This window comes from Euwallacea similis, chromosome 24, assembly GCF_039881205.1.
Source record: "Euwallacea similis isolate ESF13 chromosome 24, ESF131.1, whole genome shotgun sequence".
Classification (NCBI taxonomy): Eukaryota; Metazoa; Arthropoda; class Insecta; order Coleoptera; family Curculionidae; genus Euwallacea; species Euwallacea similis.
Window position 1 is genome coordinate 1,451,855 of NC_089632.1, and position 27,904 is coordinate 1,479,758.

General features: G+C 33.3%; 2 protein-coding genes across 3 annotated transcripts in view; both read left to right on the forward strand.

Moving 5' to 3' along the window:
* Nucleotides 1–24,204, forward strand: part of LOC136416619 (uncharacterized) — a 170,538-nt gene extending 146,334 nt beyond the window's left edge. For both annotated transcript variants that reach the window (XM_066401887.1, XM_066401888.1), the window contains exons 3-7: nucleotides 13,112–13,312; nucleotides 17,338–17,480; nucleotides 17,534–17,785; nucleotides 17,846–17,926; nucleotides 22,442–24,204. In XM_066401887.1, coding sequence (XP_066257984.1) covers nucleotides 13,277–13,312; nucleotides 17,338–17,480; nucleotides 17,534–17,785; nucleotides 17,846–17,926; nucleotides 22,442–22,694 — 765 coding nt within the window. In that variant the 5' untranslated portion in view covers nucleotides 13,112–13,276 and the 3' untranslated portion in view covers nucleotides 22,695–24,204. The remainder of the gene's footprint in view (nucleotides 1–13,111; nucleotides 13,313–17,337; nucleotides 17,481–17,533; nucleotides 17,786–17,845; nucleotides 17,927–22,441) is intronic.
* A 2,438-nt stretch (nucleotides 24,205–26,642) lies between these two features.
* Nucleotides 26,643–27,368, forward strand: LOC136416685 (dynein axonemal light chain 1-like). The gene is made up of 3 exons (XM_066401983.1): nucleotides 26,643–26,711; nucleotides 26,770–27,068; nucleotides 27,132–27,368. Exons 1-3 carry the CDS (start codon nucleotides 26,654–26,656, stop codon nucleotides 27,333–27,335), a joined length of 561 nt encoding a protein of 186 aa, XP_066258080.1. The 5' UTR covers nucleotides 26,643–26,653; the 3' UTR covers nucleotides 27,336–27,368.
* The last annotated feature ends 536 nt before the right edge of the window (nucleotides 27,369–27,904 follow it).

The following is a 27,904-nucleotide window of genomic DNA, read 5'->3' on the forward strand; positions in this document are numbered from 1 at the left end:
GTTGTAGTAACGTAAATCGAAAATGAAAATCGTGAAAAACTAACACAGAAACGTGAAAGCTATAACTTCAACCATTACGTTACGTTACGACTGTGGAAAATACAAAAAGTGTCACATTTCAAACGTAGATATTTTGAAAACAGTTACAAAATCGGCAAATGAGATAGTTTAAACGAAATGATCTTAAAAATTTTCAAGGAATCCAAAGATGCCACAATATATAGGGGATCCCATTTAAGATAATAAAAATGAAATCCTGTGGCAATTTTTGAGACACCCCGTATATTTAAAACTGTGTTCAGTTTAAATCGTTCTTCTCTTCTTACGATGAAAAATTTTAGAGTGATACAAATGTGCCTGAACCCAGAAATATATTCACCCTGTAGATGTTCCCAATGATTCAAAATATGAAGAACATACATTGTAAAACTATCCATACATTATAAGTGACTGTTAAATATCACACGAACGGAAGAAGACCATGAACAAAACCGATAGGAAATGTGGTGGGTTAAGTCATGGAATGAGCCGAGTCGATTTTAACATTTAAACTCAATGAAGTTAAATTAACAAAGAATAAATTTTGTTGATGGGAAAAGTATAATTTTGAATACGAAATAAAAGAATATTTTTAGGTAAAATAAAGGTAAGAGAAATCTTATACCCTCAAACCGTAGTAAAACTGAAACTGGATTACATCCTCAAAATCGATTTAGATGAATTCACATCTTAAACCTGAATTTAATATTTTTGAATTGAGCTCTCCCGAAGAGCTTACAAATTCTAAATCTAAACAGAAATACTTGAAATCAACGTCTACGCCCTAAAATCTGGCAAATCGAATTGCAGCACTCAACAAGTGGGCAAATTGCGCGACCAATTGAAATCCGCCTTAGCGTGGGTGCTCTAATTTGTAGGATTATATTATAGCAGGTAGCTATCCTGAGAGAATTAGTGCAGGTAGCTATCCTGAGGAAATTAGTGGAGCTTTTCGATTTGCTCGATCTTAAACTTGAAATACGAATTCCGACACGAAATGCTGTGAAAATAAATTTATATCAAATTATGTGCTTTGGCCGTCGATGTGAAATACACGCGTGATTTTGACATTGATTTGATTCCACTTTGTGATGTTTTGACGAACTGACTTCAACTTGATTTGAATTCTTTCTTTAATTGGTGAGTCATTTGATAGTTTTAGTTATAATGTTTCTTAAAGTACTTATTTGCCTACTCAGAAAGTAGTCGTTACCATCTTCTTAATGTCCACTGTGACGTGACTCAATATGACGACTTAGGACTGAAGTTGCCTAGGAACTGCCTAACGAATAAAGCAAAGATTGCTATTACCTAGATACACAACTGGAAATTTGATATAATAATGCATTAAAACACAAGTGTAATAAGAACGAACATGTATTGGTAGATGAATTCTACTTTGAATACAAATGAGGAGCAAGGCGAAGAGGTGAAAAATGTCTCGACAGTTTGACACCTTTTGATACTTTCGTCGTGCCTTAAGTAAAACAGAATTTCGAAATGTACTTACGGCAATATTGTCTGTAGTAATAATGTAAGGTGGAAGAAGTTAACTTAATTGATACATCTTATTTGGGAGATGTAAAAATCTGATCAAACTACAAATTTGACGCCTATGAAAGTCTTTATAGGGAAAACTTTTATTGCACTATTATCAGCTCTCTACGCAAAGCTTCTTTGCTTAACTTAAGAACATATTAAATCTCTACTTTTGTGCGTATTGACAATAACATTCCATAAGTTTATGATAAAATGCTCATAAATTATTATGCAATCCAAAATGTCTTTACAATATTTTACCACATGACGTTTGAATCCAAATAAGTTATAGGTTTTAAACACAGATGTTTCTTACGTATTTGAATAGTGACTATGTTAGTTTTATGTGACCTAGTTCTTATCAAGATTCAACATAGTATTCAATATTTCCTAAGTTATTTTGAATGTAGAATGCGTTCATGATCATACAAAATTTTTAATAATATTCCAATATTATTAGGTTGTTATCGGGAAATATGCTACTTATCATAAAAATTGCAACACCTAGAATTAATACATAAAATTCAACCAAAATTCGTATACCTATAGGAAATGTTAGAACCAATAGCTATACCATACATTCATGGAAACATGCTTTTCCAGCAAGACAATTCACAGCCACATATTGCTTCTATAACTATGGCTCGTCCATAACGTCACAATGTTAGTGTGCTTGCTTGGCCTCCCCACTCTCCTGATCTTTCCCCCATAGAACACGTATGAAACATGTCAGGAAGAAGGGTTACTACACTGGAGACCCCATGACTTATTTTAGCAAAGTAGTAACGAAATTTAATTCAAGTGGCCTGGGATACACTATTTGAAGAGGAAATCCACCATTTACTTAGAAATATGCCCAGACGAGTTTCTGAGGATGTACACATTCACATGGTGGTTATACACATTATTCGAATTTTAAAGACTTTCTGGACTTTTTCGCAAGTTACATCATTTATTTTGTATAGTGTTGTCAATAAATTAACAAAGTTTCATTAAAATATATGCATTATTTCTAGATGTTGCAATTTTTACGATAAGTAGTATACTTTGTGGTAGCACAAAAACACACTGCCTCTTAATGACTTTTTAGTATTTGCATTTTTTACGTGTTGGGAGGAAGACAATACCACTATCTAGGCAGGTCTTCGTTTAGCGATAAGCGGCTCTTGTCTAATTAAATACAGAGATCCGTAGTATTTTTTGAAAGGAAAAATGCTGAAAAAGACCGGTAAAGTTTTACTATTTAGCGCAAAGAAATCCTGCACGCAAAATAAAGTAACATGTACCAGAGTCCAACAAGTTTTTGGGCAATCAATTAACAATGGCAATTGTCATGTGTGCGTTAAAACTCTTTACCGTCCGCCAATATTTAATTATATAGGGCGTCTTTAGCTGAATGCCCATTAAAATATTTAGAAAACGGCGAAAATTTTTGAGCCCAAGATCTATTAATTGAAAATATTTTCACAATAGCGGTTCTTCCAGAAGTATCAGAAGTTGATAATTTTGTTAATTTAAATGGAATGACTGTATTTAATTTTTTTATAATTTTATAGTAAATTTCAAGTCGACTTAATGTAACATTCTGTTAACATAAAATGGCAACTTTTGGAGATAAAAACTGTTTTATATGAAAATTAGCAAACATTTTCTGTGTAAAAAAATCGTTCTAGCGGAACTAACAAAGCTTGAACAACAAAATTTTACCAATAAAAAGTTAAAACATTGCAATTCAATCTTCTCATTTTTAATTTTCATAATCATCTACAGGGATGTCTGCAAAATAAATTGAACTAGGCCAATATAAAAATACCAAAAAGTCATTTTCTTCAAATCATCGTTCGAGTATGAAATGGCATCTCTGTTGAAAAATATGATTATACTATGAGAGATTCATTTACCTCCCATTCTGCACTAAAAATTCGATATTTTATTGTTAGATAAGAATTGTGACCACCGTAAAAGGGCCGCATACAGAAATTTTATCGCGATAAAACTGTTATCGATATCTACGAGTAAAAATTCTACAAAGGTGTCACCAATAAGTAGCATTTGATACATGAAATTCTCTTCCGAATATAACGTGTGAAATTCATGCATGTTACCCTAAAATGTATCGATAATTTTCGATGCTTAGATAGTGCTGATAATATATTTTGAAATATTAACTTACCTGAAGTGATTAAGAAAATGATCAGTAAAAGTATACAGGATTCTTTATCATTAAATAGATCTAATCTTCGTCCGATGTAAGATTTGTACCCAAGGAGGCATTACTGTTGGTACGTATGGTTCTGAAAGTACTGATTTGTAGATAACAATTGTTTGATTTGTATGTTTTTCAAGCGCTTTAGAAACAGTTTCGTAAGTTGTACACTAATAAAAAATGAAAAAAGTAATTTTTTTTAAAATAATAAAAAAGCATTGCAGTATTTTTTTGAAAAAAAAATTAAATTTTTTACGCGATATCACGTATGATACTGCATCTATGAAATGAAAAAATGAGCCATCGCAGCAGATTCCACTAAAGGGCACCAAAAAGTCTTGGCGCCTGATAAATCGTCCCCAGTGGTGCAATATGTTAGAAATGTTATATCTTATGAATCCTAAATTTCAATGTGTCTTTCATACACATTTTCTTCAATGGAGGGTACTAATAAATTTCGAATCACTGTTGTTGCCTGCTTATTATATATGTATATACTATTGTATAACGATATATTACTTAGGAGTGAGGAGTACTATGAACGAAAATTAGGGGTAATGATATACTAAATAACCTGAACTAAGACAATCCTAAATAAAAGGAAAATAAACATACATGATATTTGATTATTAAATAGACCCAATCTTTGTGCCTTCTAAGATTTGTTTTAAAATTTGGTATTACCGCTGGTGGTCGTTCCTCTAGAAGCACTAATTGGTGGATTGCAGTGTATTCTTCCAAGTGCTTATGCAAAGGTTTCGCAAGACAAAAAATAATTGACAATATGTTATGTTAGAAAAGATCTAGGGTTAAAAAAATCTTTATTAGTATATAATTAGGTATACGTATATTCTATCTAAATATTGAAAAAATTAGTCATCACGGTAGATCCCACAAAAAATGGGTCAGAGATAAACATGCATTGCGATAACAGTGGTTTAAAATGTTGCTGAATGATTAAAATAAAAATATACATATATTATTATTTTATTTACTTACTCAGGTTGTTAAATTTTTTTATAATTAAATTAGATGTCAGTCCGAGATATCTTACTGTTAGTCTGGGTCTGAATTTAATTTATTTGTTTGTTTCTGTAGTCAAGTATATAAGTATAGAAGGACTACGTACCTACGACTATAAAAGATAGTTGTGTCCTCTATAGCATTATAGAAGCTATGCTATCGTCTATATTTCTTCCGGTCTGTTGATCATAACAACATAATATAACGAGAAATCATTTCAAAAACTCTCAGTGCGCAGTAAAACGTAAATGTAAAGAGTTGATTGAATAATTTATTTTTTACCACCAAAAGTGTGACATCGACAATAATTAGCGAATTAATTTATCCAAGATATGCCTCCAATATTTCAACTTGTACTTGAGATTTCTTTAATGATTACTCTTTATTTTACCACATCATGAACGCTCAGCCGTCACCAAATTACTGCGTTCAGCCCTTGAACATAATAATTCTAATACTTTCTGTAAATTATCTAAAATTTTTTGAAATTGTTTTGTAAAATGCCTGTTTTAAATTTTCTGACATCCACGACTGCTTGCATCCAAATGTTGCCAGTGGCATATTCTTGTTAAAAGGTGCAGGATTTCAGGAATTATTCCATGCAGCTATGTAAGGGAAAAATTATATTATTGATATAGTACAACAACTTAATATAGTAACAAGCTTAATGCTAAAGGTTCGAAAAACTACTGTTCTCTCTGATGAACCAAAAAACGGTCCTGGCCGCGATACGATAATAATGTATCAATTCACCACAATCGTATTGTGAATGTGCTATTACCGTTCTTAGTCACCAAAGGATATTGATTTCATTATCCAACAATTTTTTTTAATTCGCACTCAGTGCAAAGAAGTCTGCCAACTACTTACTGTAGGTTTCTGTGACCGAAATAAGAAATAAAGTTTAAACGAACATGGGTCCATTTTTGCTGCCTGTCACAAGGTGGTAAAACATTTTTTTTTAGTTTTTTCCTAATAAGTCCGTTTAAATTTATATATTATATACAGCATTAAATATTTGTGTGAAAATTAGGCGTAAAATAGGTATAGAGATAAATTTTCATCAATCTCACATCGAAAACTTTCTAGCCCTCTACCAAACACCCCGTATATAAACAAAAAAGAAACAAAGAAAAAATACCAATTTTCGATTTTTTACGATATCTCCGAAAGTAATTGGAATTGTTTATAAATTAGAAAGGTCAAATCAAACGGTCAAAGGCAAAGCTGTGCCTCTATAAGAAACATAGGTTTGATTCTATTTAACAAATTCCACATCTCTAATAATTTTTGAGTTCAAGTTTAAAGAGTAAATGTAGAACTGATCAAAATATTGGCTTTCATGAAAAAGATGTCCAACTAATTACAAACAGGCCTTTAGGTCCGGCCAACTCTTTGACAGTTATCCTAAGTCCTGCTACAAGAGATGGTTTTGAAATCTGGAGTAAAATGGGCTGCATTGCGGGGCAAAAAGGATCCACTGGCTAGGGCTTTCTCGCTTTTCTACTACTACTACTACTATTCTCATCTGACCTACTCACCACTTAAACACAATGCTTACACTCACTATTTTTTCAGTTTTCTCTCACTTTGAAAATCTTGGAAAAAAAGAAAAATGAACTAAGGAACTAAAACAAATTATTTTAAACATAGATTTCCATGATTCCATCTTCGTCTTGCCTTTCACGAATAAACTTTCTTTGTGTTTAACTCTGTACCGACATTTTAAGGTCGCATATTTGTCGAAATGTTCGAGTTATTACTTTTGATTGTGCTGCAAGTTCCGAACCGCTGTGAAAATTTAAGATAGGAACGTGAAGGTCATTTTTCCAATTCCCATGTTTTGAAAAAAATCTCTGGAATGTCTCGAAATGAAGAATGCGATAAATTTGCTGTTACATCCCAAACAAATTTTGATCGTAAATGCAAGTTTACAGGTGTTACTCGCTACTTTGATAATTGGTCACATATACATACATATACAGGATGTTCCAAAGAAAGGCACATACTAAGCATGCACATGTATGTTTCTTAATGAGGTACCTCAAGTATTATTGCCCATGCATACAATCTATGAGAGCTTCAAAATTTTCTATTGAATTTCTCCTAGACCTAGCTATCGTCAACAACTACATGTGTGTGATCAAAAATTGAGCAGTTTTTCTGCTTCCAATGGTCTGTAGTTTCTATACACTTTGAGTTAGGGAAAAGTAGTTTGGACTTTCATTTCATGTAGAGTCTTGTAAGAACCATTAAAAGAATTGTAAAATAAAAACTAAATGGCAAAATACGAACCTGTAAGAACGTGTTTCCATTTTTATAATAGCCAACGTGGGGCGCTTAATAGACGCAGGTTTAATGAAAAAACAAGAGACATCTTGTGTTATAATTCTCCCAGACTGTAGTTAAATGAGCAATTCAAAAGATGATTTAAGATTCATAAACTAATTTTTAAAATGTAGGTATACATTAAAGATAAAACTGATGTCTTAATCCTAATCTTTGATTTATAGCGGCAGCATTTGGAATGTTTCTATTTTAAAACGTCTATTACTGGTCTTATCGTCAGGTTAGTTTTGTATAGACCATTTTGATATAACGATATAATTTTGGTATGCAGACCTAACGGGTTTATCGATAGAAGTAAAACACAAACATGCAATAAATTCCATCCCGAAAAAAAGTAACTAAATATAAACTGTTATTTCATTTAGTACAGCTGGGTAAATTATACTATGACAATGTACAGAGTGTCGCGAAAATACCTTATACATATGTATGCATTATTTGATGAAATTAAAAATACACGATCTCATCTCACTTTTTTAAAAATAAATGATGTATATAAAATAAATATATTCCTAACATAAAGTGTCTCAGAGTTTTGCCCTCTCTTTATAAGTATGTTCAGCCATCATCAATTTTCTTTCAAACCTTGGAAAAACTTTAAACTACAATTAATGGAAACTCACGTATGGAAAAACATATCATTCATATGTGTCCATTTCGCCTCTGGGGAGCCTCCGAGCGATGCCTTAGATTATCTATTACGCTTGTGTACAAGTCATTAGTAATAGCTTCAATCTCTTCCTGGGTATTATTATTTTTAATCTGATACAAATTCTGACGTTAAATCAAAGAGAATTGCTGTACTGATTGTAAAATAACAGGACTTACATATATCTCAGCAGGATTGAAAGGTACAGATAAAACAAAAGTTTAAAGCTCTCGGACAAACCTTATCCACAGGAATTTTTAGTAATCTCCGAAAAAATAGTTTAGAAATCCCTTACCATATCTGAGACCACAAAGTTGATAATAATAAAACTTTTTTTTCTGCAATTATTCTAAACAGCAAGTATTGACGTTAAGTTTTTTTAGCAACTTTATTATTTTCTATCACTAAATTGCATCAATTAACGTTGAAATCGATTTATACAAGTTGTAAAGTCATTATCAATTAATAGAAAAATTAATCTGGCAATAATGTTGAGCAAAATTCGTGAGAATATACCATTCTTACCTTAGAATTCTTACAGTTTTTGTCAAAATTCGCAGTTTCATTCCCAAAAAAGGAACCTGTCTGTTTATGAATTAAGTTCTGATTCAACTAGATATTTTTTTACACGAGGAAAGTCTTCAACAAGACTTTAAATCGGATGTCCTGGTGACTGGGTGTTATGGGATTCACCGAAGCGCCCACCCAGTAAAAACCTCACAAGTCCTGTTGATCCAATCTGCAACGGCCCAGGACTGACCTTGATGGATATACAGGGTCTTTTTTGGTACGTGGCCAAATTTCAAGGGGTGATTCTTTCAGTAATTCTAAGACGAAAAGTTTTTATAAACATAGGTCTGGTAATGCTTCGTGTTCAAGATATAGGGTGTCAAACTTTTTTTAATAATTGTTTTTTGTAAAAATCTTAATAATCCTTTAGCCGATTTTATTAAAATTTGGCATTTACTTATTGTTGATTTTTTTTACTAAAAAATTGCGTACCATTTATTTAAATATAGTTTTAATAAAGTGTTTTTCTTGTTTAATTTTTCTTAAATTTTCGGCATTACCCCTGTGCACGCCACTAGAAAAAATAGACAAACAATTTATAGTTTAAAATATTTCTTTGTACTACATTAAAAACTGTCACCAAGTTTCAACGTCATATTAGTTTGCATCTTCTTGTCTTTGGGAGTTTTTTTTTGTAATATGCAATGATTTTTTAAAAAAAGTTTAACACCCTGTATCTTAAAAACGAAGCATTACCGGACTTATATTTATATAAACTTTTCGTCTTAGAATCATTTACAGAATCACCCCTTGAAGTTTGACTACTTACTTAAATAACATCGTGTACTTGTATGTAAGCATTGGAGTCGAAGAGGAGTGTGTGGTTTGGGTTAGCTGATTGCCCTCTTGTGCCCAGTTATTAGTTTCCCTTTTGTCTTGCTCTTATAAACTTTTTTTTCTGGAGCTTTGGTGGGGATTTTTTAATTTTTCTCGTTCGATTTTTATTCCGTCATGGAAAAGATAATCTTTAATCTTCTTGTATGGCTCGTTTCATCCTCTCTTTGTTCTTTACCATTGCAGAAAATTCAACTAGGTATAAAATTACTCGATTTGTCTATCTGCACTAAATTATTCAATAAAAAACATTTTATAATTTTGCTAATTTTGAAAAATGGTTCGTTACTAATACCTTTCTGTGGCACCACAATTATGGTGTTTCGATGTGCCTACCTCAGATTGATTGTCTTGCTGGTTGATTTGCAAATTACAGCTGTAGTGAAACAAATGTTTCTACCAGTAGTGTGCCGCCGGGCATGGATTACAAAATCGGCAGGAGAGAAATCTGCAACTTCCATATTATGCTCTGCATGTATGTCTATGCCACAATAGTCATGGACCGCATGCTTTCTTATCCCGCATGAAGCTTATTTTTATTACTACATTGTGTATAACACACGTATGCCTCATGATCATGATACGGGATTTTCGGGTCAGTTCGGATTTCACGCTTTGGCATCAGGATTCAGCATGTTCACCTCATGACAGGTCATCTAATGATTTTTGTGCCATGTAAAAATTAAAATAATATTCATTATTCAAAAGTTATACAAAAAATATAATTCAAAGGAATGTAAAACTATAGTAAACAAACTAGGTCAATTGATTTGAAATTGTTAGTATGCAGATAGCTGAAAATCATGGCGCGTGGTATGGCAATGGTAAAGTTGACATTTACTTATAACATTTACTATAAGGAAAACTAGTTAAAATGCTAAACGCTTTTCTTTTATCCTAATCCAGAATCATTTGTTCCTGGACAAATATTTTTCGCCGCCTTCAAAAGGCAGAAACAACCAGTCAGCAACAATTCCCAACATAACCATTCCATCGGAACATACTATAGAATCCATCATTCTTCTCAAAAAATCTAATGGGCATTTCTGAAACCCCCCTCGAAATATATTTACGATTATACTTGGTGAATGCAATTCTTCAAGTAACCACATCAGCACATATCCAAAATCTTCCCTCGTACCATTACAATCCTCTTGAAAAGAGGAGATGGTCAAGCCAATATTGAAAAAATGAAATTGCACCTAAAACACCTGCATATTTAGTGATAATAGGTTTTTAGTGTACATAATATTTAAGAAAAGGAGGTCTAGAAGTTGAGGCGTTCATTCTACTCATTCACTTTTCTGATTCTACAGCAAAAACAATTTGAGTCTGAAAAGTTACAATACTGAAAAAATCATGTTACGAAATTCGTCGAAGAAACAGCCAGAATTTATATGTCCTTATTATGTTTGTCAAGGTGTAGATAGCCATGGTTTACAAGTAGTTTTAAATCAGAAAATTTAGTTAAGAAAATCTTTTAAAATACCATATCCTGGAAAAAGTGAATCTACAGTGCCGGCCAAAAGTAGAGAAACTTTTGAATTTTCCTTCTTACTACGATTGTGAATAATAATTATTAACTAGATTTTTTTATGAGTATGCAGGTTCATCTTTAAATTAAGTAATGCACAAATAAATAAACAAATAAAGGTTTTTATTGTACAAAATAAAGTAATTTATTTTCTTAGAGGACATAAGTGAAGAGACTTTAACAGAAATTTACGAAACATAAATTTATTTTAATATTTGGTCGCCAATCTTTTTTTCTTTATCAGCTTTTCATATCTTCGAGGCATTGACTCCAACAAAGACTTGATTTTTTTCCCGGAAATTTCACATGAAATTTGTGATAGAGCAGCAAATAATTGATCCTTATATATGAATTTTTCCGAGCGTTTATGTCTGACTTCGCGTTTCAATTATTCCCACATGTTTTCAATGGGGTTTAAATCCGGGCTCTGAGCTGGCCATTGGATAACATCCACTTGTTCTGCTTCAAGAAACTCTTTGACAACTTTTACAGTATGCTTTGGATCAATATCGTATTGAAACTTCAAAACTAAAGGCAAAAATTCCTCGATAAATGATAATATTTTATTTTTTAAACATCTAGATATTGATATCGATCTATAATTCCTTCTATTCTTTTTTATGGCCTCATCCCATACCCTGAGAAGCACCTCCACAAAAGAACGTTACCACCCCCATGATTAATAGTTGGGGTAGTATATTTATGGTAGTATCTCTCACTATTGGGGTGTCTTACTCACTTTATACCATCAAAGAAGAACATGTTAAAATTACTTTCATCCGATCATAGCACTTATTTCCATTGATTGTAAAACCGATTTAAATGTTCTAAAATCAAACGAGAATGATATATATTTTTTTTTAATAAAGGCGTTTTCGTAGATCTTCTGGTATATAGCTTCCTATCATTTAGGCGCCTTCTAATAGACCTCACAGAAATTGAAATATGCGCATACTCCTGTTTATCGTCAAAAGCAGTTCAAAATGGATTTTTCAAAGAACACCTTTTAATTAATTTATCTGTAGCAGCTGTCGATTTTCTGGGTTTTCCTGCTTTGGATTTACTTGTGATGGATTCCCTTTCTTGATACAATTTTATTTCTTTGCAGAAAATACTTTTTGTTTCAATTTAACTGATTTGCAATATCGATCTGCTTGACTCGCTCGCGATATTTTTTAATAATAAGATCCTTTACCTCATTTGATAAATTAATACTTCGTGGTATTTTGAAGGGAAACTACAAAAATACTGCTAAAATATCAGCTTTTTTAAACAAGTAATATTTGTTTTATACTGAGAGCATTAACATATTTTTCCATTTATGTCTCCATAAAAATAAACATTTTTTTAAATCAGTATTTCTTTCAAAAATATTCAATGCTTTGATTTTTTTTAATTAACTATTGATGATACCTGAACATATTCGTATACTTGAAGTATCGATAATGAATGTATTTGCGGAATTATTTTAAAATTTTTAATGTTTCTCCACTTTTGGCCGCCACTGTAAATTCTCTTTTCTAAAAATTGAGAAGAAAGAGAAGAGAGAAGAATGGAGTATGAATTGAAATAAGTAGATAGTTTGAAGATTTGATTATTAGCCGCTGCAGTAAAAAGAATTATAAAGAAGGAATACAAAACAAATATTTTATATCATAGATCGTAGAAGAATCTATAGTAATGAATTTGTGGCTCATATCTATAATGCGCATTTTTATGATTAAGAAATTCGTTTTTTCCATTCTAAAAATATAACAGATTGCAATTTATGCAATAACTAGCTACAGAGATGTGAATATCTGCTCTAAAGTAATTGTTTCCTTAAATAAATATTATTCAATACCTAAAAACATAATAACAGCATAGATACAGTCCATTAATTGACGGTATGCTCCGCTCAGACGGTTCAAAATGTGAAAAACGTATAGCTGGCACCAAGATGTCTGGAAATAATTTCATCAAATTGTCTGTCGAATTTCCGAAATTCAGTTCGTTTCTGAATTACCGTGCGTTTAGAATCATGGTGGTTCGATAAGAATTATGTGGATATTCTACAATATTTTTGCAGTAAAAGGGAATGAGTGGGTGTGTTAGCGGAAAAATGAGTAGTGAGTAATTCATCATTTCTTCTAGAAATGAATATTAGTATAATTTGGACGTAAGAAATATTACTTCTAATTTTAGATGTAAATATAACAAATTTAATTGATCACATAAATCGAAAGTAATCGCTCAGGTATTTCGTAAATGGAGGACATAAAACTATTATTGAAGGCTCCAGGTAACTGTTGTTTTTAATAATTAATAATACATTTTTGTTATTATCTTTTATTATTGACTATGACTCATCTTTGGTTCTTTTTTACAGATACTCGAGAAAAATATACACCCCTCATTAATCACGCAGCATGTTAGATGAAAACCTACAAGAACGGCCATTTCGTGGCCCAGAGAAGTAAACAGTGGACCAAAATACAGGAGCGGGGGCCTGCGCTACCCCCCTCGAAAATAACCCCCGCCTGCACTGGCTACTATGCTAATTGCACTTTCTATCCAAGCCCTTGTCGCGGTAAGTGTTCTCTTTAGTTTTAATTTTTTGAAAATTGGCTAACGGTCATAACGTAAATAAACTACTTCAACTTGTTAAAGCTAAATGCAATTTAATAAATTTGAAAGATACCTTAATGTTTAAAGGCAGATTCTCACGAAAAGGTACGGATCGTGCCCAGTTACTTTGTCCGGTAGTTCGATATACCTACTGATTTCTCAAGAGCATGTCGAAAGAAATTATAAGAAAAACTCGAAAAAGAGCGCCAATAGCTTTGAATAAGAAATGTCAGGAAGGAGCTTACCTCAAAAGCATCGCGACAAATTGTCTGATATTTGAATGAATATATCAATATCAAAGCTTTATGCCTTATTAGCTACATGTACAAGTTTCTAAATCGGCCCCAAAACTGACATGTCTCCCACAATGACTCTGGATACTATGGAACCACATGTGCTCACATAGCACCTGATTCTTGATTTTGAAGAGTGCAACACTCCCCAATTCACATAGACGATTTATCACCAGATAATCTTATATCAAACACGCTAAAAAAAGAATTGAATTAGCAAAAATCCAGCAGGACGTTTTTGTGAAATAACGACGATGAAAGGTCACTTCTACCTAAATCTTTCTATTGTAGTTGGCACCCTTTGTTGCAGCGTAATCACTAAAAAATAAAAACAGGAAAAACAATTCTTGTACGTATTAACGATGAAATTAGTCTAGAACCTTCGATGAGTATTTGAATTACAAAGAAATCTGTCCCCTGTTCGCATTTAAGCCTTCTTGTAATATTTGATACTAGCTTTTTTCTCTACTGAGATTTACCTGCAAGGTTGTCCCACAGTTTTGGTGGTCTCAGCTGCGTTCTTCCGTTCTGCTTGAGATACATGTATCAGACTCAGCTCTTACCTTTCCTTTACCATTCAAGCTATTCTCATTGGAATTTTCCGTTGAATGTCAAAAAGACTTTCTTAGTTTTTTTAATCTGGATCATATTCCCCTCACTAACGGAGCCGCAGAGCGGAAAGCTGATTTTGCCATCCTGAAAATGAGAAATCTTTTCGAGATAAAGTATAAAAGTTATTCATACATTTTCTATTAACCTCATTCGTTTACATTAACCTTGCAAGGCACTTGCAAGGAGATCTTGTATTTCTTAGAATCATGCAAAGTTAGTCTTGGTCTTATTCTTCCATACTCCATCTTCTTCTTGGTCTTGCTCTTGGTTTTGTATTTGGAACAGAACTAAGATTTTTTTCACTTATCAGTAGTAATTTCATTATTTATGTAAGGATATTACCATAAAGAGCGGTTGTTTAACAAAAGGGTAAGGAGGTTTGATAGAGAATCTCTAGAAACGCATGGAAGATGTCACAGATACTACAAAGGGCGGCTTATCATATTTGTGATTATATTACCATAACGAGTCGTAGTTTTCTAATAAATTTAAAGTTACAATATATACGTGCAGAAGGATAACAATTAAAAAAACCTTCCTTCTTTATCAACAAAATGTTTAAAGAAACGATCTATGGCTTCAGTTGTAGTTTTTTAATATTGAGTGTACCTTAAACGACCTATTGAAGCAATTATATAGTGACCTGATTAACCTGAATTAACCTTCTTTTCCTCACGAGGAGAATCTTCCAGAGACTGGTCTTCTGGTAACTGGATAGTATGGGATTCATCCTGAACAGTTACTTCAGAAGGAGGGCGTAAGAATTGACTTCAGTTTCTTTTACATTATTTTACTTTATACTTTATGTTTGGCCTATTTATATATTTCGCTTCCTTTCTTCCTGGTTCTTTTCCCTCCTGATTTCTTTCAACATTTCCACTCTCGCATTGTGTTCCTTTTCGCCTTTTAACGACAGCGACGATACGTTATTTATAAAAACCTCGACCCAATAATCGCTTGTATAACGAAGTAGATCACCTTACTGTGTTATTCTATGTCTTCAGATCTTTTATGAAAATTTTGTCTCACCCCTGTTACATATTCTATATCTCCTGCCATTCCTAGAACAACCGATCCTATGCCTCAGTTTCCTTCTCTGGATACTCTTTGTGGATTTTACTTCTTTCCTTAACTTGTAGAGATATTGAAGGTATTCTGGCAACGACTTGTATAGTAGCATTTGCAGTGATGCGATATGCGCTACATGTCATCTAGGCTAGTTTATAGTGAAAGCAACCACTAACCTAAATTAACCTGAATCTTAAAAGTGATTCAACTATTTTTTGAACTGCAGCAATATAGCCACGTAACCGACTGGGAAAATATTTTTAATTCATTCTGTATTTTGTACTTAGTCATACAGGGTATTCTCTATAAAGTATTGATCTCGGGAACATCCCCATGATCATCTAAAATTCGGAATTCTTTTTTATTTGTGTTATTTTATTGATGAGTTAGTCTATTCCGATATTGTGCTAGTAGTTTCTTCGCACTATCGTTCTTGCATGTGGAATTTTATTTCCATTGCCTGCTGGGTTACGCATTTCATGAAGAGAATGGCAGATCACTATTATCCGCCATGTCATAACTCAATTGAAGTTTAATTAGATTCTCCTATAATTTGATTGTTGAGTAGATTAAACACAATGGTTTAAACGAATTATAGTTTCTGATATCCTTGTTTGGCTTTTTAATGAGCACTAACTTTGAGATTTTTTTCAGTGATCTGAGAACTTTTAATTTTTCAGAAGTTGGCTAAATATGTTCAGCAAGACTTCTGAGTTTAATTTCACTATAAACTTTATTTTTTCTGTCGACATCCGATCTGGTCTAAGTACTTTTCCTTCTTCGCAAACGCTGGATTACTTTGTGGACCTCCTGTTCTTTAGATGTTTCCATAGAAGGCTGAGATGATGCTTTTATGTGGTTTCCTCTTTCTTTTCTTCGTCCACTATTTATTTTCTTAACGACTATTTGATTCCTTCGCCTAAGAGAGGGATCGCGGTCATTACCGCCTATAAATGCCAAATTTTCGCCAGTTTTCACTGCTGCTCTTCGAATATGCACTATGAAATATAAGTAGCAAAGTAGTAAAAAATATCAACTACATCATTTTTAATGTTTTCGCAACGTGAAACAATAGAAATATTTGCCAGCATCACAGTTTTTATTGGAGCGGAATTCCAGCATCCAAAAGTAAATTGTTTAGGTTGCACATTTTTCGACTTAGACTCATCACTCAAATAAAAAAAAAGTGCGCAAATCAATTTCAGTTTATTCAGTGACTTGTGCACATTGGAATTTTCCGAAAAGCACAAGACGAAAACTAATAAATATAAAATTGCAAATAAATTACCACACAGATTGATTCATTTACATCTGGTCAAGAGAGAAAATAAAATGTTTAGATGACTATTAAAGATGACGTAACTAATTATAAATACTTTTTCAGTTTCTAATGGGGTTATAAAAATATAGGAAATGTTAAAAAACTCTTATTCGGAGGTTTTTAGCCCATTGCTAGTAACTTCTTAACGATCTGTATTTTAAAAGGCAGTTTTTTAGTTCTGTCTTATTTACCGAAGATAATATTCAACATAGAGAATTTGTTGAAACTTTATCACAGCTGCTTAAACTCGTCCTGAAAATCACCCTAAAAACTACGTCATCACATGTTTTATCAGATGAAAGGTGAGACAATGCGAAAACATTTGTCCTAATACCAAACCAGCTCCTAAATTCTCATTACTCTAAATGAGTCTTCTCTGTCACGCATGTCTGTCTAAATGAAGATGTTACCCGAATATCGCGCTTCTGCATCTGAAAAGTCGTAATTCTAAACCTCGACTTCGGTACAATGAAGATTCGAAACGAAGATAAGTGAGTTCTGCAAATCTCGCGGTCCATTTATGGTCTTTATTAATGATTTCGATTGTGTCTTGGATAATGTTATAACTTAATTATTACGTGTTACCTCTTCTGTTTCTCGAATGGGTGGAAGATTTACGACGATGAAGCCCACTTATGATACCCTGAAAAAAAAGGTTTTGCATATAATAACTCATTGTTATTTGCTTTTCAGTTGCTCGGCTTGGCCGCCATTTTTCAACAGGTGAAATCTGAGGACCACTTCAACGAATCTTTTTTTTTCCACGAGGTAGAAAGAAGGAGCTCTCATCATAAAGGCAAGCACCGTCACGGTGTCCATAACCATAATCATTCAAGGTATGTCTTCTAACCGTTTTTAATTTTTGGAAATTAACAAGTCATCATTGCAGCAATATTACGTATTTTCACGACAGAAACTATCCATATTTGCACAACGAAAAGCTGCTGTTTGATCCAGGGAAAATGCTTCCTCCAAAGGACAATAAGCGTCTTCTTGACTATGAGTACGAGCACTACCACGAAAATAGTGGATATGGCATCGATTGCTGTCCGTCAGTGTTGGAATTAATCGAACCTGTAGGGGGGAAAAATGATCAGGGGAGCTACGTTGAATTGTATAAAAGTGGAAGCTACAAGCAAAGGTATGATCTTATACGAAGTTACCTTTTATGCAGAAAATTAATGTTTGATTTGCTGTTTAGGTTTTATGAGCTGTCTTGTCACAAAGATGTCTTGGAAAAACCCTGCCGATTTGTGGATAAGAAACTGCACGAGCATTCCAGGTATGTAGAACATCGAGTATTTCCCAATGAAAGTTCTTTCGGATCTCCTTCGTGTGTGCAGACATTCATCGCCTCTAACTCGGCGGATAAAAAAGTTTGATAGGATGCACGTCGATACAACTAAGTTACCACTTAGTCTGTAGGGTACGGAACTCCTTAGAGATATCTTGCCGTATTTAGTTCTGCAGCCAGCTTGCTTTTAATGGAGGATTATAGATAATCATATTATAAAACCAGTGATGCCTACTTCTGCTCCATCTGATCCTTCCACCTTTCTGAAAGTTTTGTTCGCCTCATTTCCCGTAAACTCGGGTACAATCAAAACTATTCACATCAGATTGTTTATTACTTTCAGCAATTGAAATCTCGCTAATAAGCGGAATGAAGGAGTAAACTAAAGTAAAACTAATACTTTAAAGTTATATAAGATATAAAAGCATACATACTTACAAGACAATCACATTGAATATTGGTAAAAAAGCAAAGGCTCAGTTCAACAATTGAGCTCGTAGTACCTGCCTTACTTTTTTCTACGTATCGCAGTATATCTTGTGCCCAAAAAAACTAACTAAAAATGGACACCCTGTATTGTGCGAGTATTTATTAAATATGAGAATCTAATATTTTGATATCCATAAGAAAATGATTTGATGCAAGTTGAAGCTTATAAAGTCACAACAAAGAAATTGACTTTCGCAATTTGAAAAAATATATCACCTTTTTATATATGCTGTCCTAACAGGGTTTCCCAATTAAAATTTGCGCCCTGTGAAATCTCCGATTTCGTTTAAATGTGGGAAAAATGCTAAAATATGTAAATTTTAACTTGAGGGGGGACGAAATTTTATCTTGGTTTTGAAGTAATTTCTGCATCGCTCTAGCACCCAAAGCAAAAATTTGAAATGGCAAGAGGAGCCGAGTCATACACCATTTTGAAACTGCTTCCATTCTCTATGCAAACATTTTTTTTTTCAAGTTAGAGTGATTGGTTTTTCAGAAAAATGCCTAGATGACTCCGAAAGGAAATAAAAGTGGTTCTGAAAAAACAATTCAATATAACGAATGGATTGCTCAAAATGTCTACCACCAACTTCCATAAAATAGTACAAACGATTTTGAAAAGCTGCTCTAACGTTTTGCAACATTCCTGACGTGATCAAAAAGCCCTCTGCAACGATTCATTTTTGAAGCATTTGTAGATATGCAGGTAGTGTAGCATAAACCTTAGACTTTAAATAGTCCCAGAAAAAGAAATTTAGGGGTATTAAAAATTTCACACATTACTGCAGATAAGGTAACATTTCTTAGTCAGTTCCTATAAAAAAAAAAATGTTTACAATTTGAACGAGAGTGTCCTAGATTAACAATGTTAAAATTTTCAATGAGCCTACAATAATTTCGTGATTCTGAAAAACCAATCACTCAAATTTGAAAAAAAAAACATAGCTGCATAGAGAATGGAGGCAGCTTCAAAATGATATATCCCTCGACTCCCCTTGCCATTTAAAGTTTTTGAAAGAGTGGTTCTGGGCGCTAGAGGAATGCAGAAATTGCTTCAAAATCAAGATGAAATTTGGTCTTCCCTCAAGTTAAAATCAACATATTTTAACACTTCCCACATTTGAACGAAATCGGAAATTTCATGGGGTGACAATTTTAGTTGAGACACCTTGTAAGGTTGTCATATGTGAACGCAAGCATACTCAAAATGACACACATACATATTAATATGTAATTCAAACAACGGTGTAAGCAACATTGACACCGGTCTGTAATTGAATGGAAGACCGGGCACTTTGCACTTGAAACGTTACCAACACAGTGGCAATCTTCAATGGTAAAAAGACTTCCGGAATGAAGTAAAGATTGCTCGAGTTTTGCATCGCCTGCAATGTTGCATCCGGCAATTTATAAAAGAGTTGGATTGATAGACGTTCTCATCCTGAAACCTTCTTGTTGTGAGCTTTAACAACTTCAATTGACCTAAAAATAATTCACAAAAAATCCTCTATGGTATTATCTACCACCCTATTTGGGTAGACGTTCTTTGTTGCGTCTATTCACTCAAGTTGAATCACAACGAATCAATTAATATGTGTGTCGAGTGTAAAATAACTGCTCTAGTAGATATTGTGGGAAAGCCACTAGCTTTATCAACATAAGCAATCACATGCAGTCCCCAGGTTGCATCCCTATTTTGAGGCATCCGACTCTACAAGGGCACCGCTGCGTCATCTTCCAAACACGGGTACAAATTACTTAGTTTTTGTCTGTTGATTTAAATCTTCCCAATTTGCCAGTTTAATGATGATAAAACATAAATTTGATTGACCATCGTTCTCATTTTTAAGTCTGTTTTTTTTTTCTATATACCGACAAATAGCTCAACATCAGTGAACACAAATGCAACGTCTCAGTCAATCTCTTGATGACTTGAGATATCACCATGGCCCGGAGAGCGCACTGAGGTAATTCACATCAGAGTGACATTGCTGAATAAAGCATCCCCCTTTCTTGTGAAATTCAATAAAAACTCCAGGTACGGTCATACAGCCAACAGCATTCCATTTGACTCAGCATAAAGCCAAAGCCAACATCTTACTTTTCACAATTGGATATCCTCGCATCTAGAAGTTTCGCTAGGTTCGAAAGCTGATCGCCAGACCCCAAAATGAGCATTGAGCTGTTGACCAGTTTTACATGCAATAATGATCTATTGTGCAAATTAATAGTTGATTTGGGAAGAGCATTTTACATGCGGATAACCAGGATAACTTCTGATAGCTTGACTTGGGGGTATGAGATCTAACAGCTCCTCTGAAGCTCCAAGAGGAAAATTTCTTATAATCTGATGTTTCGAGACCTTGTCTAGCTGCATTCATGGGTTTCCCTTTTCTCCGCAAAACCACTAAACAATATGCACTTGAAAGTCTTTTGAATGATACAAAGCATGCTGATTCACCAGTATTGACTAGAATAATGGCCCGTTATTCATGATAACAATAGTAGTCAATGTTCGTCAAACGTTGTCGGATAGTTTTATTTTTCTTACGTTGCTCATCATGGTTGGACTGGCTAAAGCACCGTTATTGTTAAGATATCGAGGTATTTTGAAGCTTCCCAGAGGCTTGGAAGTGCTCCGTACTGCTGCCTATAAAATGTAATTCCTCCTCCTCCTCCAACTTTGAAAATTCTAAGAAACTAAAAAACCACTTATTCTCCATTGTCACTTAAGACATTGCGAGACAAGCCATCATAAAATGTTGTATCTGGTCAACTAGAAAACCCTGAATACCGGTTTCGAGCCTTCTATGCACACTCATCCGTTTGGATCATTATCATTCTATCAAGTAAAACAAGAAAATGGTATCAGGTTTTAAACTGAAGAAAGAACTTTGCCTCTGTACCGTTCCCCGCAAAAGCTCAAAGACCGCAATCATCATGAAACTATATGTATATGTCGTGGCCTAGCCAAGAATCATGGTTTGCTCTAATTAATACTATGAACTTTTGTACAAGTGTGAAGATGGCTGGTGTGGAAATGTTCTACCTATGAAGCTAAAATATTTTTCTGGTTCTTCCCCGAAACTGTAAGTTTGTGCAAGGATTTACTATAGTACTATGAACAAACAACTTGCATTAATTCGAAACGCGACAATATGAGGCTTCTGCCAACTCACCGGGAAACTATCTAGGAACGATTCAAGAACTCACACAATCAAACGCATTGTTCAGTTCGAGAACAAATATGCAATGCGAGCTGTCTACAAGAATTCTCAAATCTTTCTATAATGGCTTCTTCGCTAGTTGGAACGAACCTATGCTGTTCCTGCAGATGATGCTCCTTCAGTGTCAGCAGAGTGCTCTGCAAAGAGCTGCTGCTGCTTCAAGCTTTCAAGTCATCAAAATGTGAAGATATTTTAGTATTTTATTGATTTTTCCAAGAAGGTTCGAATTTATTCAAAGTATGAATTACTTACTTACAATCTTAAAAACGAGTTGATTTCTTTTTACTTAATTGCAAGTATGAACGTCTTTGATTTGTTGACTGAGTCCTCCGTTATGGTGATGAAGCGTTGATCAACCTCCAATTTGCTCTCTCTGCATAAATTAGAAAATAAACTTAAGGATCCAGGTGGAAAAATTCTAACAAAGATTTGAATTACTTTCTCGTGTAACGCATAAGTTGTTTCTAGTGCCTGCTCGGTATCCAATGTTTCGAGAACATCTGATGTGAGGGTGATTTTGAGTGTGTTTCGGTTTTCTGAGTCGGCAGCTTACATCCAATACAGTGTACGAGTTGGAAATTGACGAATGTCGCCTAGGTCCTGTGCTCTTAACTGTCATTGCTTTCATCGGTTGATTAATACATTTACTTCAAGAATTTCTATCTTTTCATCACAACTCCCGAAGACGATTGAAAAATACAAATATGTTGTATATTGTTCCTTATGCAAACCCTTCAATTTTCAGGAGCTACTGTGGTTGATCTCTAATGGTTGATTCTTTTTTCAGATGTATGCAGATGTACAGCTATACATATGCCCTTGTCAAGGACACCCCCGACCATCGAATAAAAAATTTTCCAACCTTTCCAGGAGCTGGTTCTGAGAACATTACTTACACTTTAGATTATATTAGCGTTCGAAGTGGTTGCAGCTGCGTGGTCAAGCCGCCAACCGGCAAGAAAAAACGAAAACAGTTCAAGGAAAGTCGGAAGAAGAACAGTATGGCAGGACTTCATGGAGAAGGGCGGAATGAGAGATAGACTTGATTATGCCTAGTGAGTTAATGTGAAGGTGATGACTGGTTCTCTGGTTTATTTGTTTCCATCCATAGTGATAAGTCCGTATTATAATCTTAAATTCACAAGTGGAAACATTCACCAGTTATAATGAGGCATCATCTTTTAGTTTATGAGCGGATTTGCGGGTGGACATTTATTATAATTTATTTTTTTATACCAAAGTGTACATTATTATAGTTTTAACGGACATTATTTTAGTGCGCGTGTGTCATTTGCGGATGCATAAGACTCTTAGTTTCTTTATACGAAAAAACAGCACTCGATTTGCTGTATACATTAACGTTACTATGGCTGTTCTTATGTATAAGCCAATAATTCGAATAGTAATTAATATTATTTATTATCTTTTTACCTCCCCCTTGGCTACCGTCGACTATACAGGTTGATGCTACACGAAATGAGAGGTAAGTTGTTTGAGATGGCGCACTGTTTCTGTTCCATTGATGATTTAAAGTACCAATAAAGGAGCTGTGCGACTTACAAACAACCTAAATTAATGGAAAGCGGGTAATAACATTGAACCTCACATAATATTAAGTAAGTCTGGGAAAAGCTGTTCATTTTAAAGCAATAGCATGTTTTCCTTTTAATGAATTTTGATTAAAAAAATTAACACTCACAACGAACATAGAAATTAAACTAGTTTCAAACGTAAACAAAAATGTTTCTATTACTGGCTCTCCTATCTTCCAACTTTCCCGCCAGAAGCGAGATTCGATTTTGGAACAGCTTCCAACATGTGAAGAGTGACCACGAAAATTAATTATTCGGTTGCTTGAGTTTTTTTAAGTATAAATAAACATTAAATCCGACAAAATTCAGTAGTCGTTTGACGTGTCGCATCAATCTATACACTCGGCTTAAGCCTTTTAGTTAAGGATTATTTATTCATATTATTATTATAGATATTTATGTTAGGATTTGACGACCTTGACTGACAATTACGTTTTTTAGGACTTAAATATGTACATTCCATTTTTTGTATATTGTATAGTTGCGTGATTCTTAATTTTGTATTTAATTATGTGTTTCAGTCAGTCACAAGCAATTATTGTTACCCATTTTTTAACTTGGTGAGCGTCAGTCTGCGTACCAAGCTTCATTTCAGACAGTGTCAACCAAATCTCTCTGTTCTCCCATGTTACAAATATTATGATAACATTTTTTATCTATTTTACATGTATCCCTACTGCATTAACAAAGTTCATTCTTTGGTTTTGGCTTGAATAGTTGGAAACTATATTAACATCAATTTGTTCATTCAGTCTCTGCTGGTGCGCTTTGTGGTAAAACATTAATATTAAGTGATTTGTTTTCCCTATTTATATTACAAATTGTATGTTTTTCTATCTCATTTCATCCACCACTACTCAACTCATTGTACAATGCAAATGAATAAATTAGATCTGTTGGTTCTCTCTTTAAGCTTTGTAGTACCTACTCAATAAATGTGCATGAAGTTAAATCTGAATTTAAATATTATGTTTTGTTTAAATCCCTTTAATCCTATAGTAACGATGAATTAATAATTACACATCTCATTCAGTTACATTGTTAGTTGTTCTACGAGTATCTGTTCTAGATATTTACGTTTGAATTAGTAATGGTTTTACGTTTTTTTTTACGAAAAGAATTTTGGTCAAAAAACCTCTTTTTGAATTAAATCAAATTCAAAATGGTTGAAAATTATTCTTAACAATAAAATTATTTGTCCACTGTCATATAAAATACACAGGATGACAGTTTTTTTAGCGGAAGCATGTAAATATTTAGATGCAAACCTAGATAAAATCGATAGAAACATCGTCGATTAATTGGATCTTTTTCTTCAAACTATTGACCGATTTAAAAACATTAATAAATTTCGTTCACGTTAAATGTTGTTTAGTAAAAAGAACAAAAAGTAATAATCGTAAAAAATGTTAGTGTTATTGGTGTTTATACTGTATACTAGAAAGAAACAAAAAATACGTTGCTAGTAACGCCAAATTTCAAAGATCGCTCTTATAACATAAACACAATTAATTTATTAATAATATAAATGGTCTTCATAGTTATAGCTGTACTAGTCCTAGGCTAACTCGCTCTTCACAACGCACGTCTTATAGAGCTAAAGATCCTATGACTAGAAAATTCCAGAATTTTCTTACAAACATACGATATTCGATATACATACATTTAAGGAAGCAAAAAATTATTTGCTTGAGCGTCGAAGATAAACTTTTAGTTGCCTTTGTCTTTTACTTGCAGCTGCCGCACACCAGTTGATATTGTTACGGCTGACGTACGGCCGTCGCAGGTAAAGAACAGCGGTAGAAAAGGGTTTACTGCAGAGCGCTCGACAAAGTGATTTGTTGTTTCTTTTTATAAAGTATGTCAAATATACCGAGGCGTTTGTTAATATTAATATTTCCATGTTTATAAAAAAATTGTGGAATTTACTAGTCATAGTATTTTAAGCTACATACAAAGGAGAATGTTCTTAAAAGTCAATACGTCTAATATTAGTACAACTATAATATACATATAAAGCAATTGTAATAAGCGATACTAAAGTGTTTAGTAATGAAATAATGAGTTATTAGTTGACGAATTGTAGTTAGGTTTCATTTGTTAGTTGTTAATACCGAATTGGTGTTAGAACCGGGATTCCCATGGGATATTGACATTAACTTGTGTTGAACTGTAAAGGTGTGCTTATTTATAACTAGAATCCAGCAGAATTTTAGAAATATTTCTATTACACACTATTTAATATTTCCTATATGAGTAAAGCAAAAAGAGAAACAAATATTTACCTTCTTAATCCAGATGAGAACAGAAACTGCAATTGCCCCTTCACCACTATCAAAAAAAGTAATGAATTATCAGCACCAATCCCAGAAGGTAATTTGCTCCCATTTCCATCTCGCTTCAACACCTTTGCAAAATCAATTTGAAATTCCATTCACTAAAAATTACTTAAATATTTCAGAATTTAAAGGCACGTCAAACCTTGAAAACACCGGCTTACAATATTCTCTGACACCTAAAACAGCCTTTGTTCTAAATTAAAATACCTCTACCCAATTCGAATACGAATTAACCATCAAAACATAATAATTAAAGGAAAGGAAGGTTGGGATGAATGCGAGGTTCTTTTCGATTTGATATTTGGTTTAAGTCTGACATTATTTATACTTGTAAAAAATCCCCCAGTACCTCTATGGCTAATAAAACAATGTTGGTGGGTGGAAAATGTGATTTATGATCCAACGTCAGTATTTCTTGACCTAAATATAAAGGGGAGATAATTTTACTTTCCAAAAATAACAAATCATTGGAAACTTACGTCGTCATTTCAAATATCATAATAAAATTACAATTTAGAGTTAAATAATTCATCACTTATATGCCACCCAGAATTAAAAAATTCTTTTATTCATTCATTAACTTCTTTATTGATGCCTGAAACATAATCTTTCTTCTGATCAGATATGAAAATATGATTGCAAAGGGCATGAACTGTATATTCCATATGAAGAACACGAGAAACTGGCATTTTAATGCATACCCTTGATAGAAGGTCAGCAACTATACCTTTACCAGGAAGATATTCAATTTCAATTTCTCGATTTCTCGACATTTCTTTCTCGATTTTCATGATGCAAAACTTACTGAACGATCATCTTGCAAAAGTAGTATTTTAATTTGCCTTGCCGAATCTCGAGCTGGACCTAAATATCACCTAAACATTTCCTAGTCAATTCTCTGAAACGTTTCATGTGTTGGAAGTGCAAAAGTACTTTAAATTGTAAGTTTGCAAAAAAATTATTTAAAAAGTAGATATTTACTCCCGCCACGTATCTCCAGATATTGTCCCAAATAGTAACTATGGCAATATTAAATCAATACACGCGAAATAAAAAGGTCAGAAAACTATGTCAAAACCCACAACTATAAAAGATGCTATCAAAAGATGGGAGGATAAACATCCAGGTTTAAATTAATCCCTACCTTGAACAGCAATCCCTAAACAACCTTACGAACATTTTAGGTGAACAAATAGCCGAAGCTTTGGAAGTGGGATTTCAATTCCAATGGCCCCCAATCGAGAAAATGGACAATTCCCTCTCTGCGTTGCAGAAATGCAAAAAGCTTAGTCTTTCTACTAATATGATTGAAAAAATAGCTGGAGTTAGTGCGTTGAAAAATCTAAAAATTTTATCTTTAGCCCGTAACTACATTAAATCCTTTTCTGGACTAGAAGGAGTTGCAGAAACATTGGAGGAGCTGTGGATTTCCTATAATTTTATTGAGAAAGTTAAAGGAATACAAGTGCTAAAAAAATTGAAGGTAAAACATTTATATATATGTATATAAAAAAACCTTATACATTATTACTACAAAATATGCAAGGTACTGTACATTGGTAATAACATGATAAAGGATTGGAGCGAGTATGTAAAATTTCAAGACTTACCTTGCTTAGAAGATTTGCTATTCGTTGGAAACCCTTTATATGACAGCATGGAGGAATCAATCTGGAAACAAGAAGCGATAAAAAGGCTGCCGAATCTCAAAAAATTGGATGGTGACCCTGTGGTTAGAGATGAAGAGTAGAAATTTTCTAGTAGAAAATGCTATTATTTAAATTAATAAAGCATTATATTCGAATGTACCCATATTTAATACACATTGTCCCATAGAATTAATTTACAAAAAATCCATCATAATGGTGTCAATGAAGTGAAATAAAAACAACTTTCTCCGCTAAATTATTAAGCAGTATATTATTTTTTAACTTACAATCATCAACTAGAACACATGATAAAGCCATTCTAATTACCAACTACAAATGCTTAGTATTTATAATAAATATATAATATCACTCTTTATAACTTTTGGTATTGATAATTTTTTAATTAATTTATTGAAACATTTCTTGTTCAGACTGAAACTACATCAAATCAGCTTTCTTGTCATCCATTTCGAAATCCACTTCTTTTGATCCAGATTTTAACCACACTTAAAGTGCTCCCTTGGGAAAATAGATGAAAATTCCAATAAAGACACCATTATAAACTCACATAACAAGGGCCATTAGTATTCAATGGTGACACCATTGTATTTTCGTCAAAATCCAGATCTTTCTCTTCAAAATTGCCTAAACATAGCTGTTAAAAAAATAC

Excerpts from the sequence above, each read along its gene's own strand:
- LOC136416685 (XM_066401983.1), top strand. The coding sequence starts at position 26,654 with ATGTCAAAACCCACAACTATAAAAGATGCTATCAAAAGATGGGAGGAT. Across the intron at positions 26,712-26,769 it reads ATGGGAGGATAAACATCCAG|GTGAACAAATAGCCGAAGCT; the intron begins GTTTAAATTAAT and ends CGAACATTTTAG. Across the intron at positions 27,069-27,131 it reads AAGTGCTAAAAAAATTGAAG|GTACTGTACATTGGTAATAA; the intron begins GTAAAACATTTA and ends AAAATATGCAAG.